The sequence below is a fragment of the Mytilus galloprovincialis genome, chromosome 9 (assembly GCF_965363235.1).
Source record: "Mytilus galloprovincialis chromosome 9, xbMytGall1.hap1.1, whole genome shotgun sequence".
NCBI classification, from domain to species: domain Eukaryota; kingdom Metazoa; phylum Mollusca; class Bivalvia; order Mytilida; family Mytilidae; genus Mytilus; species Mytilus galloprovincialis.
In genome coordinates, this window is record NC_134846.1 from 75,170,671 (window position 1) to 75,185,799 (window position 15,129).

At 31.3% G+C, this 15,129-nt stretch overlaps 1 protein-coding gene across 4 annotated transcripts in view; it reads right to left on the reverse strand.

The window, feature by feature from the left end:
- LOC143045946 (calcium/calmodulin-dependent protein kinase type II delta chain-like) overlaps positions 1-15,129 on the reverse strand; it is an 89,297-nt gene that overhangs the window by 19,443 nt on the left and 54,725 nt on the right. For 3 of the 4 annotated variants that reach the window (XM_076218799.1, XM_076218800.1, XM_076218797.1), the window contains exons 13-14: positions 4,981-5,070; positions 4,167-4,184 (exon numbers count right to left, since the gene is read on the reverse strand). In XM_076218799.1, the coding sequence (XP_076074914.1) occupies positions 4,167-4,184; positions 4,981-5,070 (108 nt within the window). The remainder of the gene's footprint in view (positions 1-4,166; positions 4,185-4,980; positions 5,071-15,129) is intronic. The other variant, XM_076218801.1, reaches the window with a different exon arrangement.

Sequence of the window (15,129 nt, forward strand, 5' to 3'; positions counted from 1 at the left end):
TACCGATTCTAATTTAAATACAAGAGTGCACACACTGAAATGTCTCGCCTTCTTTACTAATCATTGATTTTATGTTGATAGTCCTAAATGTAAAGCTTTATTACAACTGTCACATAAACTTAACATTAATCAAGAAAATCAAACATTGATCAATGAACCATGAAAATGATGTCAAGGTCAGATAAACATGATAAACCATACCAGGCAGACATGTACAGCTAACAATTCTTCCGTACAACAAATATAGTTGACCTATAGCTTATAGTTTAAGAAAAACAGACCAAAATACAAAAACTTAACACTGAGCAATGAACTGTGAGAATGAGGTCAAGGTCAAATAAAATCTGTGTGACTGACATATGATCATAAAATATTTACATACACCAAATATAGTTGGCCTATTGCTTATTGTATTAGAAAAATAGACCAAAACTCAAAAACTTAACTTTGACCACTGAACCATGAAAATGAGGTCAAGGTCAGATGACACCTACCAGCTAGACATGTACACCTTACAATCATTCCATACACCAAATATAGCAGACCAATTGCATACAGTATAAGCAAAACAGACCAAAACACAAAAACTTAACTATAACCACTGAACCATGAAAATGAGGTCATGGTCAGATGACACCTGTCAGTTGGACATGTACACCTTACAGTCATTCCATACACCGAATATACTAGACCTATTGCTTATAGTATCTGAGATATGGACTTGACCACCAAAACTTAACCTTGTTCACTGATCCATGAAATGAGGTTGAGGTCAAGTGAAAACTGTCTGACCGGCATGAGGACCTTGCAAGGTATGTACATACCAAATATAGTTATCCTACTACTTATAATAAGAGAGAACTTAACATTACAAAAAAATTTTAACTTTTTTTTCAAGTAGTCACTGAACCATGAAAATGAGGTCACAGACATTGGACATGTGACTGACGGCAACTTTGTATCATGAGGCCTCCATATACAAAGTAAGAAGCATCCACGTTCTAAAATATAAAGCTTTTAAGAAGTGAGCTAACACCGCCGCAGCCGCCGGATCACTATCCCTATGTCGAGCTTTCTGCAACTAAAGTCGCAGGCTCAACAATAAAATAGTACAAATTTTAGTTCATACACTTGTGTAACTGTTTCGAAGCTATTATTATTTATAATTTTTTTCATCGTTACAAAAGTAATTAGAAGTCCTAATTCATTTAAAAGTGAGCTTATGCACTCGGTTTATCATTCATAAATGTTGTTCACACCTGGAACGGTCAACCGTGACGGCTAGAATTCACTGATTGAAGATCAAAAGATCAGAATGACATAATGCTAATCTTTTAGTTACCTTGAGTTTAACCATGCATTCAACATTCACTAAGTGTCACATAACAATACACATTGTATTTCCACATTAAAAACAGAAAATGTTTGCTGAGCTGAAGTAAAAGGGCAGAATACAAACATGTATTTTTAATACACTATTGATCATGTCAGTTTCATATGTTTGTTTAAAGTATTTGTAGAAAAAAAATCATAAAAATGTTCTATTGTATGATTTACTTTTATTACTAAAATTCATATCAAAAATTCGAACATAAATCCTACAATCTAATTTTAAAAGTTGTATGGCTATCATTTGTTTTTAGTTGGTTGGTAGCTACACCAAAAGTCGTTAGTGTGCTTTAAATCGAGTTATTATATGGTTAACGAACAAGACTTAATTGAGATTTATTTCACTCCCGGCATGCAAAAAGACTTAAACTACTTCACATAACTCAGGAAGTTCGAAGAAATAAAATTAATAATTCCCTATTTTCTTCTTTATTAGTTTTCATATCAAAATAAAACTTGGTTAATATGTTTTTTATGGTATTATAAAAATAATAAGATGATAAGTGAAAAATCGCAAGGTTTCCCTTTAATGATTGCAATATCAATGGGAGCAAAATTGTTTTAATGAAAAAGTAAAGTGGAGCAGATACAGATGACAATGTCAACAGGTGAAAAGTTTACCTATACAAGGTATGTCATTAGAAACCTTTCATGACAAAGCAGGCTTTTTAAAGTAGATCCAGTGGTGTCAATCAGGAATATTTTTATGTAATTGTGAATAAACCAAGTAATAGCAATGAACCATTTGTCTTTTTTTTTTAAATTAGCTAAATAATTTTTGTTATCTATATAAGGTATTTATATTAATAATAGAAGAAAAAATTGTATATCATATTCAAAATATCAAGTAAGTAAGAAAAGTAAGAAAATGCAAGCATGAAACTTCAAAATTAAAGAAAAATTACATGCAACATCTGATGTAACAAATTCCCATGAGACAAAACCAGATAAAAATGATCTACACATCTGTAAAATAACCACCGAATGATGGATGAATGTTATACCAAAATGATAGTAAGCTATAACAGGCCCCAACATGCCAAATGTGAAACAACTCAATTATGAACAGCTTCATTAAAGCTAACAAAACGAATGAAAGACAGCAACCATAGAACTTTAACTTAATTATAGGCTCCAGATTTTGCAACAGGCACATAATGAATGAGACAGGGAACAACATGTTTGTGAATTCTGAACCCTCCCAAAACAGTACAACATAGGCCATGTTATATTTTTGACTGGGTCCAAAACAAATGTTTCTTTGCATTGACATTAAAATCAATAAATCTTTATAGATGTCTACAACATATACAAATTATATATCTAGTTTACACTGACCTTGCAATTTGCTTGTTAAACAAGAATGTGTCGTTAGATCAGGGATGTTGCACACACACTATAATTTTCTATGTTCAGTGAACCATGAAATTGGGATCAAAACTGTAATTTGGCATTACAATTAAAAGATCATATCATGGGGATCATGTGTACTAAGTTTCAAGTTGATTGATCTTCAACTTCATCAAAAACTTTAACCTGAAGCAGGACAGACAGACAAAAAGATGCACAGAACAAAAACTCAATGCTCCTAGGTGGGGCATTAACTAGACTCATAATTCTAGATCTAGGAAGAACATCTAAAGTTACAGTCTACATTAACAAGCTTATTTAATAGTTCAGTTTCTTATTAAAAATAAAACTTTTATCACTTGTCTCATGGGAATTGCTAAAATAAAACTCCTTTATTTTAAAAACATGCACTTTATCATAATAACAGATAAACTAGACAAATTCTAAATATTAGCTACAAGGATCACTCCTGATTAAACTCTTCTTATCATATAAGTCTGAAGGTTTTCATAACTCTTTTTTGACTTGCTGAATTGATAAAACACCATTTAATCTCAGCATGCTAGCTGTATTCAAAATTTTATATTTCTTTTTTTTTTTCAAGCAAAGGTAGAATGAAATAACAAGGTAAATTAAACAAATACTAAAGTAAGAAACCAAAAAAATTGGGTTATATCAAAAATCTGTATGTCTTTCTCGTATTAAAATGGTTGTTAAAAGATGAAGAAAACTCCCTCATTGATGTGATAATATATCAGCAAACTGAAGTAAGGTTTATTTTGTAAGATAGTAAATATTATGAACTTAAAAAGACTGAACCAAAGATATTGTTTTTTTGACATGACTTGTTAAAAGCAGTATGAAGAACAATCAAGTTAAAATCTATTTATTTTTTTTAAACTGACCATTTCAGCTAATTTCTAGCTCTTCCCATTCTAAATGAATTTTTAATCCTAAACAGATGTCAATATCAGATATAACAAATTATAGAGGAATCTAACACATGACTTTACACATAACTACGACAGTTCTGTGAGTACAATGCTCCGTTTTGTTCTACCATTGCTTTGTAGCTGACAGAATAAACAAGAACCTTATATAATTTGATGGATATCCAATTGAGGTAAATCTAAATAAAACAGGAATGAATTTAGCCACAAAAAAAAATGTACTCTTTAAAAAATTTATCTGATTAATCATTTATGTATTGCTTCTACCAGTGTTGACCAAGTTTAACAAAAAATAATCAAGGAGTAAAAAAAGTAAGTGACATACCAGAAAAAACATCTTTTTTTTTATATATTTATACCAATCTTTTAAATAGTCATGTCACTAAGAGAACAGAATAAAAATGCACTCTCTATTTCTGAAAATTCTACAATGAAAACCAGTACCAATTGGAAGGGTTAGCCAACTAATGTACTCACTATCTATTTCTGGTTTTCCTAGAAAATGTTTGTCAACTAACATCATTTACAGAAATATAATCATTTTTCATTTCTATCATCATTTATCACAAAAAGAATCACTTTTTGTGAGCAAACTATTACGTTTTTCACTTCGTCAGATTCTACTCAATATATGTAATTACTCCAACAAATTTCAGATTAAAAAAAAAAACAAAAATAAGGTTACTAGTTCTTAAAATAAATATAACTAGTAGGTGTTTCAGCCATCACATTATTTCACTAATCCAAACCGCACCATTACAAATTAAGATCGGTATTCATAAATACAATTCACGTAATGTGATTTTCCTTATGGAGAAAGATTAACACCTACTTCCTCTCTGAATACAAATGTCGTACACTTTTAATGGATTAAGTAAAAATAGATTCAACCGATTCTTAATCTATTTCAAAATATAGAACTATAAACCACTGCTTCATAGTAGGTAGATGTTACACCATAACATAAGAGAGTTAAATTAGAAATAGAAATTTATTGTTGTTAACGTAGATATTCTAACCTTTAAATGATGTGTTTGTATTCAATTACTGTAGTATCTATATAGGTATGAAATAAAATCTTGATTGGTTAATGCATAATACACCATTAATTTTGCAAACAACAAATATTTTTTGGTGTACTTTTCATAAGGTTTTTTAATTGCATATACCCTTATTTTTCTTTCAAGAAGAATTTCAAATGAAGCTTATAATTGATAAACCAATGGCTTTGCTGGTTGATAAAATGTGACAAGTTAGTCTTTGGTTGACCTTGGTTGACCTTGGTACAAACCTTTAGTATCCTCATCATCAATAGTAGCAGTACTATCTGTTGACTGTACTTCTTTGATACCATCATTCTTTTTCACCATCAGACTTCGACCTGAAAATAGAAACCGCTCTTCATAAATCTATTGCATTATACAGCCAACAAAAATCTACATCTATTATACAACATTTGGGTTGGCCAAAAAATTACATGAAAGGAAACTTTGAGAATAAGTATGGCCATTAGAAAAGAATCATCAAAATAGGAAAAAATATAAAACAAAATATGTGCAGGAAAAATAAAAGAACAAATATTCTCAGATTTCCTGTTTCTTTTCTGATATTGGGTTTAACCTAACTTTAACTTAAGAATACTACAACCAGATGCTCCACAGGGCGCAGCTTTATACTACTGCAGAGGTCAAACCCTGAACAGTTGGGGCAAGTATGGACACAACATTTAAGCTTGATACAGCTCTGAATTTGGATTGTGATTAAATAGTTGACACAACATAAGTTTCGGACACAGAATGAATGTGGTCTAAGAACTTAAACTTAAAAACTTTAAAATTTTAAATTGAACATTTACCTATTACGGTCCAATATCCAAAATCTAAATACATGGTTAGATTCAGCATATCATAGAACCCCAAGAATTTTTGATGAAATCAAATAATGTTCAATTTGACTCTTTAAACCTCAATGTGGACCCAAATATTAAAAATCTAAATACATGGTTAGATTCAGCATATTGAAGAACCCCATATATTCAATTTTTGTTGAAATCAAACAAAGTTTAATTTTGGACCCTTTGGCCCTTAATGTAGACCAATTTGAAAACAGAACAAAAAATTAAGAATTAAGAATCTGAATACACTGTTAGATTTGGCATATCAAAGAACCCCAATAATTCATTTTTTGATGAAATCAAACAAAGTTTAATTTTGGACCCTTTTGGCCCCTAATTCGTTGGGACCAAACCTCCCAATCCCAACCTTCCTTTTGTGGTCATAAACCTTGTGTTAAAATTTCATAGATTTCTATTAACTAATACTAAAGTAATTGTTCAAAAACCAAGAAAAATGCTAAAAATGCTTATTTAGGCCCTTTTTGGCCCCTAATTCCTACACTGTTGGGACCAAAACACCCAAAATCAATCCCAACCTTCCTTTTATGGTCATAAACCTTGTGCTTAAATTTCATAGATTTCTATTTACTTTTACTAAAAACCAAATGTCTTCGGATGACGACAATGCCAACGTAATACCAATATATGACCAAAAAAGTTTCAATTTTTGCGGCCGTATAAAAAGTAGGTAAAATATAGTCCCACTGCACTGTTTAAACTGCTGAATGTTAAATTTTCTTTCTTTTTCAACAGTGACAATATTTTGTCAGGATATTCTGGCATTATTGAATAAAATTTGAAATTAAATAAAATTTGAAATTAATGAATTAAAATCTTGATGACTTCCTTCTTACTAAACCATTAATGACTTTCATCAATACAATTGTTTAAATATCTTTATGTGAACAATATAACAAATTTTTATTGACAAACGTTTTCCTTATAAATATAGATGACAAATAAAAAAAAATCTGAAAAAAAAAACACTTTAAATAACAAAATATTCTTTTTCTTACACAAAGCCGTGTTTCTTTTACAGAGTCCCAGTGATCATATCATCTGATCGTTTATTTACCTCTTTTCCTTAGTTTCACTTACCATAGATGGTTAATACATACAACAAGCTATAAACAATGTCACATTTCTTTTACAACAAAAGCCACAATAACTGTACAGCCAGCAGTTTTATTAGGACAGTCACTGAGAGGCTGTCACAATATCTTGTGCTTAACAGAAACATTTTCTCTCAGATGATCCTACTTCAAACCTTATATGTCTTGTTGGAAGGACACATATACCCCTGCCAGAATCCTGATTGACCATGGTTGATTTTATAATGTTTTTAAACTAGAGGCTCTAAAGAGCCTGTGTCGCTCACCTTGGTCTATGTGAATATTAAACAAAGGAAGCAGATGATTCATGACAAAATTGTGTTTTGGTGATGGTGATGTGTTTGTACGTCTTACTTTACTGAACATTCTTGCTGCTTAGTTATCTCTATCTATAAAGAACTTGGCCCAGTAGTTTCAGTGAAAAATGTTAGTAAAAATTTACAATTTTTGTAAAAATTGTTAAAAATTGACTATAAAGGACAATAAATCCTTAGGGGGTCAATTGACCATTTCAGTCATGTTGACTTATTTGTAAATCTTACTTTGCTGTACATTTTTGCTGATTAAAGTTTATCTCTATCTATAATAATATTCAAGATAATAACCCAAAACAGTAAAATTTCCTTAAAATTACCAATTTAGGGGCAGCAAACTAACAACAGGTTGTCCAATTCATCTGAAAATTTCAGGGCAGATAGATTTTGACCTGATGAACAATTTTACCCATGTCAGATTTGCTCTAAATGCTTTGGTTTTTGAGTTATAAGCCAAAAACTGCATTTTACCCCTATGTTCTATTTTTAGCCATGGCCGGGTCACTGGACACATTTTTTCAACTAGATACACCAAAGATGATTGTGGCCAAGTTTGGTTTAATTTGGCCCAGTAGTTTCAGAGGAGAAGATTTTTGTAAAAGATTAGTAAGATTTACGAAAAATGGTTAAAAATTGATTATGAAGGGCAATAACTCCTAAAGGGGTCAACTGACCATTTCGGTCATGTTGACTTATTTGTAAATCTAATTTTGCTGAACATTATTGCTGTTAACAGTTTATCTCTATCTATAATAATATTCAAGATAATAACCAAAAACAGTAAAATTTCCTTAAAATTACCAATTTAGGGGCAGCAACCCAACAACGGGTTGTCTGATTCATCTGAAAATTTCAGGGCAGATAGATCTTGACCTGATTAACAATTTTACCATGCCAGATTTGCTCTAAATGCTTTGGTTTTTGAGTTATAAGCCAAAAACTGCATTTTACCCCTATGTTCTATTTTTAGCCATGGCGGCCATCTTGGTTGGATGTCTGGGTCACCGGACACATTTTTTAAACTAGATACCCCAAAGATGATTGTGACCAAGTTTGGTTTAATTTGGCCCAGTAGTTTCAGAGGAGAAGATTTTTGTAAAAGATTACTAAGATTTACGAACTAGAGGCTCTAAAGAGCCTGTGTCGCTCACCTTGGTCTATGTGAATATTAAAAAAAGGACACAGATGGATTCATGACAAAATTTTGTTTTGTTGATGGTGATGTGTATGTACATCTTACTTTACTGAACATTCTTGCGGCTAACAATTATTTCTATCTATATTGAACTTGGCCCAGAAGTTTCAGTGGAAAATGTTAGTAAAAATTTACAAGTTTTATGAAAATTGTTAAAAATTGACTATAAAGGGCAATAACTCCTAAAAGGGTCAACTGACCATTTCGGTCATGTTGACTTATTTGTAAATCTTACTATGCTGATCATTATTGCAGTTTACAGTTTATCTCTATCTTTAATAATATTCAAGATAATAACCAAAAACAGCAAAATTTCCTTAAAATTACCAATTCAGGGGCAGCAACCCAACAAGGGGTTGTCCGATTCATCTGAAAATTTCAGGGCAGATAGATTTTGACCTGATAAACAATTGTACCCCATGTCAGATTTGTTCTAAATGCTTTGGTTTTTGAGTTATAAGCCAAAAACTACATTTTACCCCTATGGTCTATTTTTAGCCATGGCGGCCATCTTGGTTGGTTGGCCGGGTCAAGCCACACATTTTTTAAACTAGATACCCCAATGATGATTGTGGCCAAGTTTGGATTAATTTGGCCCAGTAGTTTCAGAGGAGAAGATTTTTGTAAAAGTTAACGACGACGGACGCAGGACGACGACGGACGACGGACGAAAAGTGATGGGAAAAGCTCACTTGGCCCTTCGGGCCAGGTGAGCTGAAAATGGTTAAAAATTGACTATAAAGGGCAATAACTCCTAAAGGGGTCAACTGACCATTTCGGTCATGTTGACTTATTTGTAGATCTTACTTTGCTGAACATCATTGCTGTTTACAGTTTATCTCTATCTATAATAATATTCAAGATAATAACCATATAACGGCAAAATTTTCTTAAAATTGCCAATTCAGGGGCAGCAACCCAACAACCGGTTGTCCGATTCGTCTGAAAATTTCTGGGCAGATAGATCTTGACTTAATAAACAATTTAACCCCCATGTCAGATTTGCTTTAAATGCTTCGGTTTCAGAGTTATAAGCCAAAAACTGCATTTGACCCCTATGTTCTATTTTTAGCTATGGCGGCCATCTTGGTTGGTTGGCCGGGTAACCGAACACATGTTTTAAACTAGATACCCCACTGATGATTGTGACCAAGTTTGGTTAAATTTGGCCCAGTAGTTTCAGAGGAGAAGATTTTTGTAAAAGTTAACGACGACGGACGACGCCGGACACCAAGTGATGAGAAAAGCTCACTTGGCCCTTCTGGCCAGGTGAGCTAAAAAGTTTTTTTTTTTTATATAGTACCATATAACACTTAAAATTACCAATGAAAATGAGGTCATGGTCAAATAGTACATGTCAGACAGACATGTACACCTTACAAATTTACAATCACCCTTTTAATTACCCCAAATATAGTTGACCTATTGCTTTTAGTATTTAAATTTAAACAGACTAAACCAGGAAACTTAAAATTGACCAATGAACCATGAAAATGAGGTCACCGTCAGATGACATGTACACCTTACCATCATTTAATATACCACATATAGCTGACCTACTAACTGTTTATAGTATCTGAGAAACAGACCTAATCATGCCACTTTAACCTTGATCACTGATCCATAAAATAAGGTTACAGCCAGATTGACTCTGTCTAAGAGACAGATAGACCTTGCATGGAACCCATATGCAAAATACAGTTATCCTATTTCTCATAATAAGATAGAAATTCACATGACAAAAAAACTATACATTTTTTGTAAGTAGTCGCAGAAAATGAGGTGAAGGACAATGCACATTTGACAGATGGAAACTTTGCAACATAAGGAATCTGTATACAAGGTATGATGCATTCAGGTCTTCTACCTTAGAAAATAAAAAAACTTTATACAAAAAGCTTATGTTGCAGAACCGCCAGATGATAATATCTATGTTTCAACTTCTGCGACTTCTGTCACAAAAAATATAAATCCAGCCACATTGCAATAGAATGGTAGTTACTTCATCAGTGACATAGCCCAGGTTTTCTATGCAAATTGATCTCAGAATAACAAAGCAGCTACAGCATAGCAGGGTATAACACTTTGGAAATATAATAATATGTGCATTTGAATATTTTTTGGTTTAGAATTCAAAATTGGTTTTTATTCAATCAGAAATCCTTTGGTTGTTACATTTACCTTAGTCAACCAATCAAATTTGTAGGACAATATAACTTCTGTATTGCTAAGTTTTGATAAATGATTGTGGGTTTTGTTCAATTGGGTTTTCTATAATACTTGGAATGCCAGCAGAGGAAAGGATAGCTTGTAATATAAATTGTATAAACAAATTGCCTTGAGAAATATATCCCAATAACTGACCACCAGTATTGTTTACCAGGAGATTTCATACTTCATACGTGTTGTAATAAATTGAGAACTGATTCCAAAATCAATATAAATATCTGGAAAAATTGGGGATTTTTTTTTTATTATTTAAAAGTTTGTTTGTAAGACTGTAAAACCAAATTATGCATTTTTTTGAATTTTTTTTGAGGTTTTTTTTTTTTGAGGTTTGATGAATTTAAAATTCATTGACAATTTCAACATTTTTTCAAATCATTAATTTTAATAAAAATATATTTCTCCCTGCATTTTTAGGCATCATAAAACATGCAGATATTATTTTAAATTGATAAACAAACCAAAGAGAATATGCAATAAACTTGTATTTCAACAAAAAATTATATCTATACATTTCTAGAATCAAACCTCCAATCTATTAGATATAAAGCAAGAATCATAAGCAAGAAAATTGAGACACATACCTGACCTTGGCGAGTTACCTCCCGATCCGGGAGTCAGATTACCTATCGTAAGGATACCAGATATAGTTAAGTTTTTCTTTCGTCTTTTCATTAAAATTATTCTGTATAAATAATCTCACAGATCCTTCCAATGTTTAAATTGACAGTTAGAATTCCTTTCAATTTCATTGAAATTTTCAACTTTAATATTAGTAAAAATTGTTGGAGAAAAAATCAATACTATCTTGATAGAATTTATTTTTGTCAATGAATGATTTCAAATTCTCATCTGAATTACAAAAGTTTTTTTAGGATTAAACTGATGTCATCACAGTTACTAATGAGCCTATGGATGTTGTCCGTGAAAATCAGAGCTATCAAGCGTGAAACAATACTAGTGAAAATAGAAAGCAGTTATATTGTCTATCTAAAACTCAAGATGTATAACAAAGAAGAGGAAGCTAACTTGTAAAGATATTCAAATATCTACTTTAAACAATTACTTGAATATAGTGTTAGTTTGCTCATTGTTAAAACTCAAAACTTAAAAAAAAAAAAAAACAAAAAAAAAAAACAACCTAACAATTTCTGAATAAATTTGTGTTGCTTAGTTACATCTTAATTTCTGAGAGTTTAATGAAACAAATAAGACTAATGTTTTCTGACTAGGGGCCCAACCTGCTGCAATATGAATATTCATGTAAGAACTATGAGCTTTTTCATTAAAGTTTTAGGGGCCTAACCCAATTTTCAGTAGCATCGGCTACTGGGCCCCTGCTAATCTTGTTCCCTGTTGCATGTTAGATTCCTTTTTGAAAATTGCAGGTTATGATTCTTCGTAAAATCTTTATGGAGCCTTGTAAATTACTTATTACCATTTGTTTTCTGACCTCTCCTACCAACTACAAGATTTAAAGTCAGAGCTAGACAGAGATATGAGTCTGTCACACAGAATCATGTATGGTAATGGAGAATCCAAGATATAAAATAATAAGCTTTTTTGTAGAAACTCTGTGTTAAGGTTCTGTTTTGATTTTAATGCCTGCAAGATAGATCAAAGTGTCTTTTTTGAGTCAAATAGAAAACCCAATGGCCATTTTGACATTGAAAACCAAGGATAGACATAAGACAACAGTTATACCTATGGGTGGATATTCAGGCAATACAAAATAAAAGTCATACTTCATGTTCAAAACGTAAACTACTGCTCATTTCTTGAAATTTTAAGATATTATTTTTTAGACTTTGCATATAAAGAAAATCTAACTGATCATCATGATCAGTGATTCAGTTTTTATTTTTTATTCCTTTAATCACAATTATAAAGTTTGAATGTTCTGTATGGTAAACAGAATATGACTAACAAATTTATATAGCAGAATACTATGTTGCGACTGATTTTCAAGGACAAATAAAATCCCATGATATAGCAATTTCTTAAAGAGCAAAATATAATCATATAATTACACATTTACTGTTCTGTATTTCAATAATATCTGTGTTCGAGGGTTTTACTGATATATAATCAGAAACATATCAACATAACTTAATCTCATTTTCTATTCTCTTTTAATATCCTTTCCTTGCTTAAATTTATTTCATTATGGAACGTAGAATATAAAATTTTCACATAATTAAACTATCTGCATAATGTTTTATACTGAAGCATACATATGTACCATACTGTGTGGCTATAATTTATATTTTGTTATGTAAGCTTGATCTGTGTAATTCAAGTTTGATTAGATACCCTAACTTCTGCTCCACTACACAACCCATGGATCTGTAAATAATTTTTCGAGAAATATTTGTAGTTTATTATCTCCCCTTTTTTTTTTAAATCTTTAACTAACTATTGACTAAAACCTTTAAAGGAATTTTTTTCCATAAATCAAATATCAAAATTTTTAGTTGATTTTGCTGAAGTAACAGTACACCTCTGGTCTAAATACAATTATTTTATTTTATTTGTTTACTAACACCATAAAAAATAAACAATACCCGTAAAAGTGGAGCAAGAAGGTCTGAGCCAAAAACAGAGAAATATCAAGTTAAAAGAAAATAATATTATTAAGAAAAGAAAAATAGAAAAAATCATAAATTTCCAACAGTAAACTTCCCATTTTACCAAAATAATACCACTTACCTTTACTCACTGACAAAAGCAGGCAAAAATAAAAAAGAGTAGAACACAAAATTAGCATGCATAAACACTTTACATTAAGCAAAAGATAGAGTAGTAATACACTGAGGCATTCCTCTATACATAGTACTGTGGATTCAGTTGTTTTCGTGGGTACCAATTTTAAAGGTTTAAGGAAAACTTGCATATTCGTGGATATTTGATTTCGTGGTTTTGCTGGAGTCTGCATACAAGCCTATGTAAAACTTGTCATTCGTTGAATATTTAATTTCGTGGTTCACCTGTATCAGCGAAATCCATGAAAATTGGTACCCCACCAATAATAATGAATCCACAGTATATATAACTATTGTTTTGTCAAATATCAGAGGCATTCCTCTATACATACTATATATACTATCGTTTGTCAAATATCAGAGGCATTCCTCTATATATACTATGTACTATTGTCTATATACTATTGTTTTGTCAAATATCGAGATTTTTTTATGAAATTATATTCAGGTCTTGACTCTTCTGCAAAACACCAGCCTGTTCTACACATTTTTCTTTAATAAAAAATATTGTGAAAAGGGATTAAATTAGATGTGAGTGTACTGTACCTACAAAGAACTAATAATATTCAGGAACCACTTTTTAGAGACAAATTCCTAAAGCTGAATAAAATCATTCCAAGGTCCAGCAACTTTTGCCAAAAAATATCGAATAGAAAAAAAATTGTAATTGGCTTGTCTCAAGCATGTTATTAGGCTGGTGCTTATACCTGATTAATACTTTGTGTGTTAAAGGTAGACATATATAAACCCTTATAGATACTGCAAGCCAAACAGTTATATGTTACATGTAGAGCATATTCTTTCTCAAAAAAAAAAAAAATCAGGATATATCTTATTTAATTAAGAATTAAACGATAAACAGAATTTGTTCTATTGTCTTTTGTATTAATTGGCTGACAAGGTAACCTCTTAAAATGCTTTTTTTGCACAATTAGTATAAACAATACATCTTATAATGAGCTACTTTTTTTTTTAATCTCCTCTGCGATTTACAATTTATTTTTATGGTGTATTTTTATTCTCTGGCTTATTGAAATAAGCTGTTATCAAATGAATTGAACCAATTTTGGATACAGATCTACAGATAAAGAATGTATATCATTCAGGGGATGGCCACGCCTTTAAATCTACTAAACTAGAACTAAACCCACAAAAGGCTTATTCTCCTTTAACATGTAGAATCAGGATGATATTTCTTTTATGCATATCTACAGGTTGTGTTCTTTAGCTTTGTAAAGCTTCATCAATATGAATCTAGTTCTTATTTAAGAGGAGTTGTCCTTACAAAACTATTACAACATATTACAATATTGAAGTTAGCTCGATTATCTCCCCTTTAACATGTGGGAACAGGATTACATTCTTGTAGATTTACAGGTAGTGTTTCATCAATATCAGTATCTTTTTAGGACAAGGTGTTATCATGTCTTTTTTTATCACTTTTGCAACATTTAAGAAAGTATGTTTGATTATCTCCCCTTTGAAATGTCGGACCAGAATTTTATTTCTTTAAGAAGATCCCAAGGGAATGTCCTTCAAGTGTGTTAAGTTTCATTACAGCTTTTCTATAAAAGCATGCAAAACTAAACTTTGATTGATTACTTTGTTCGTTTGGATGTTGGCAAACAATAGGTAGGCAGAGTTTGAGTCTGTTTAATATATACTGGGATTTGATCGGACAATAAAAATGGCTATACACTGTGGAACTTAACCTTGAAATGAAGTTAATGTTTATTGCTGAATCTAATGCCAGTATATAGTAAACAGACTACCTACCCATTGTTTGCAAACATCCAAACAAACATAGCAAGCAAGTTGATCAAAGGTTTGCTTTGAAGGCTTTTAAAATGACGGTACAATATGGTCAACTACATATGATGCCAAACAATCATACAAAGTATGAGAGATAAAATAGTTGCATTCAAAAATTGGTATTG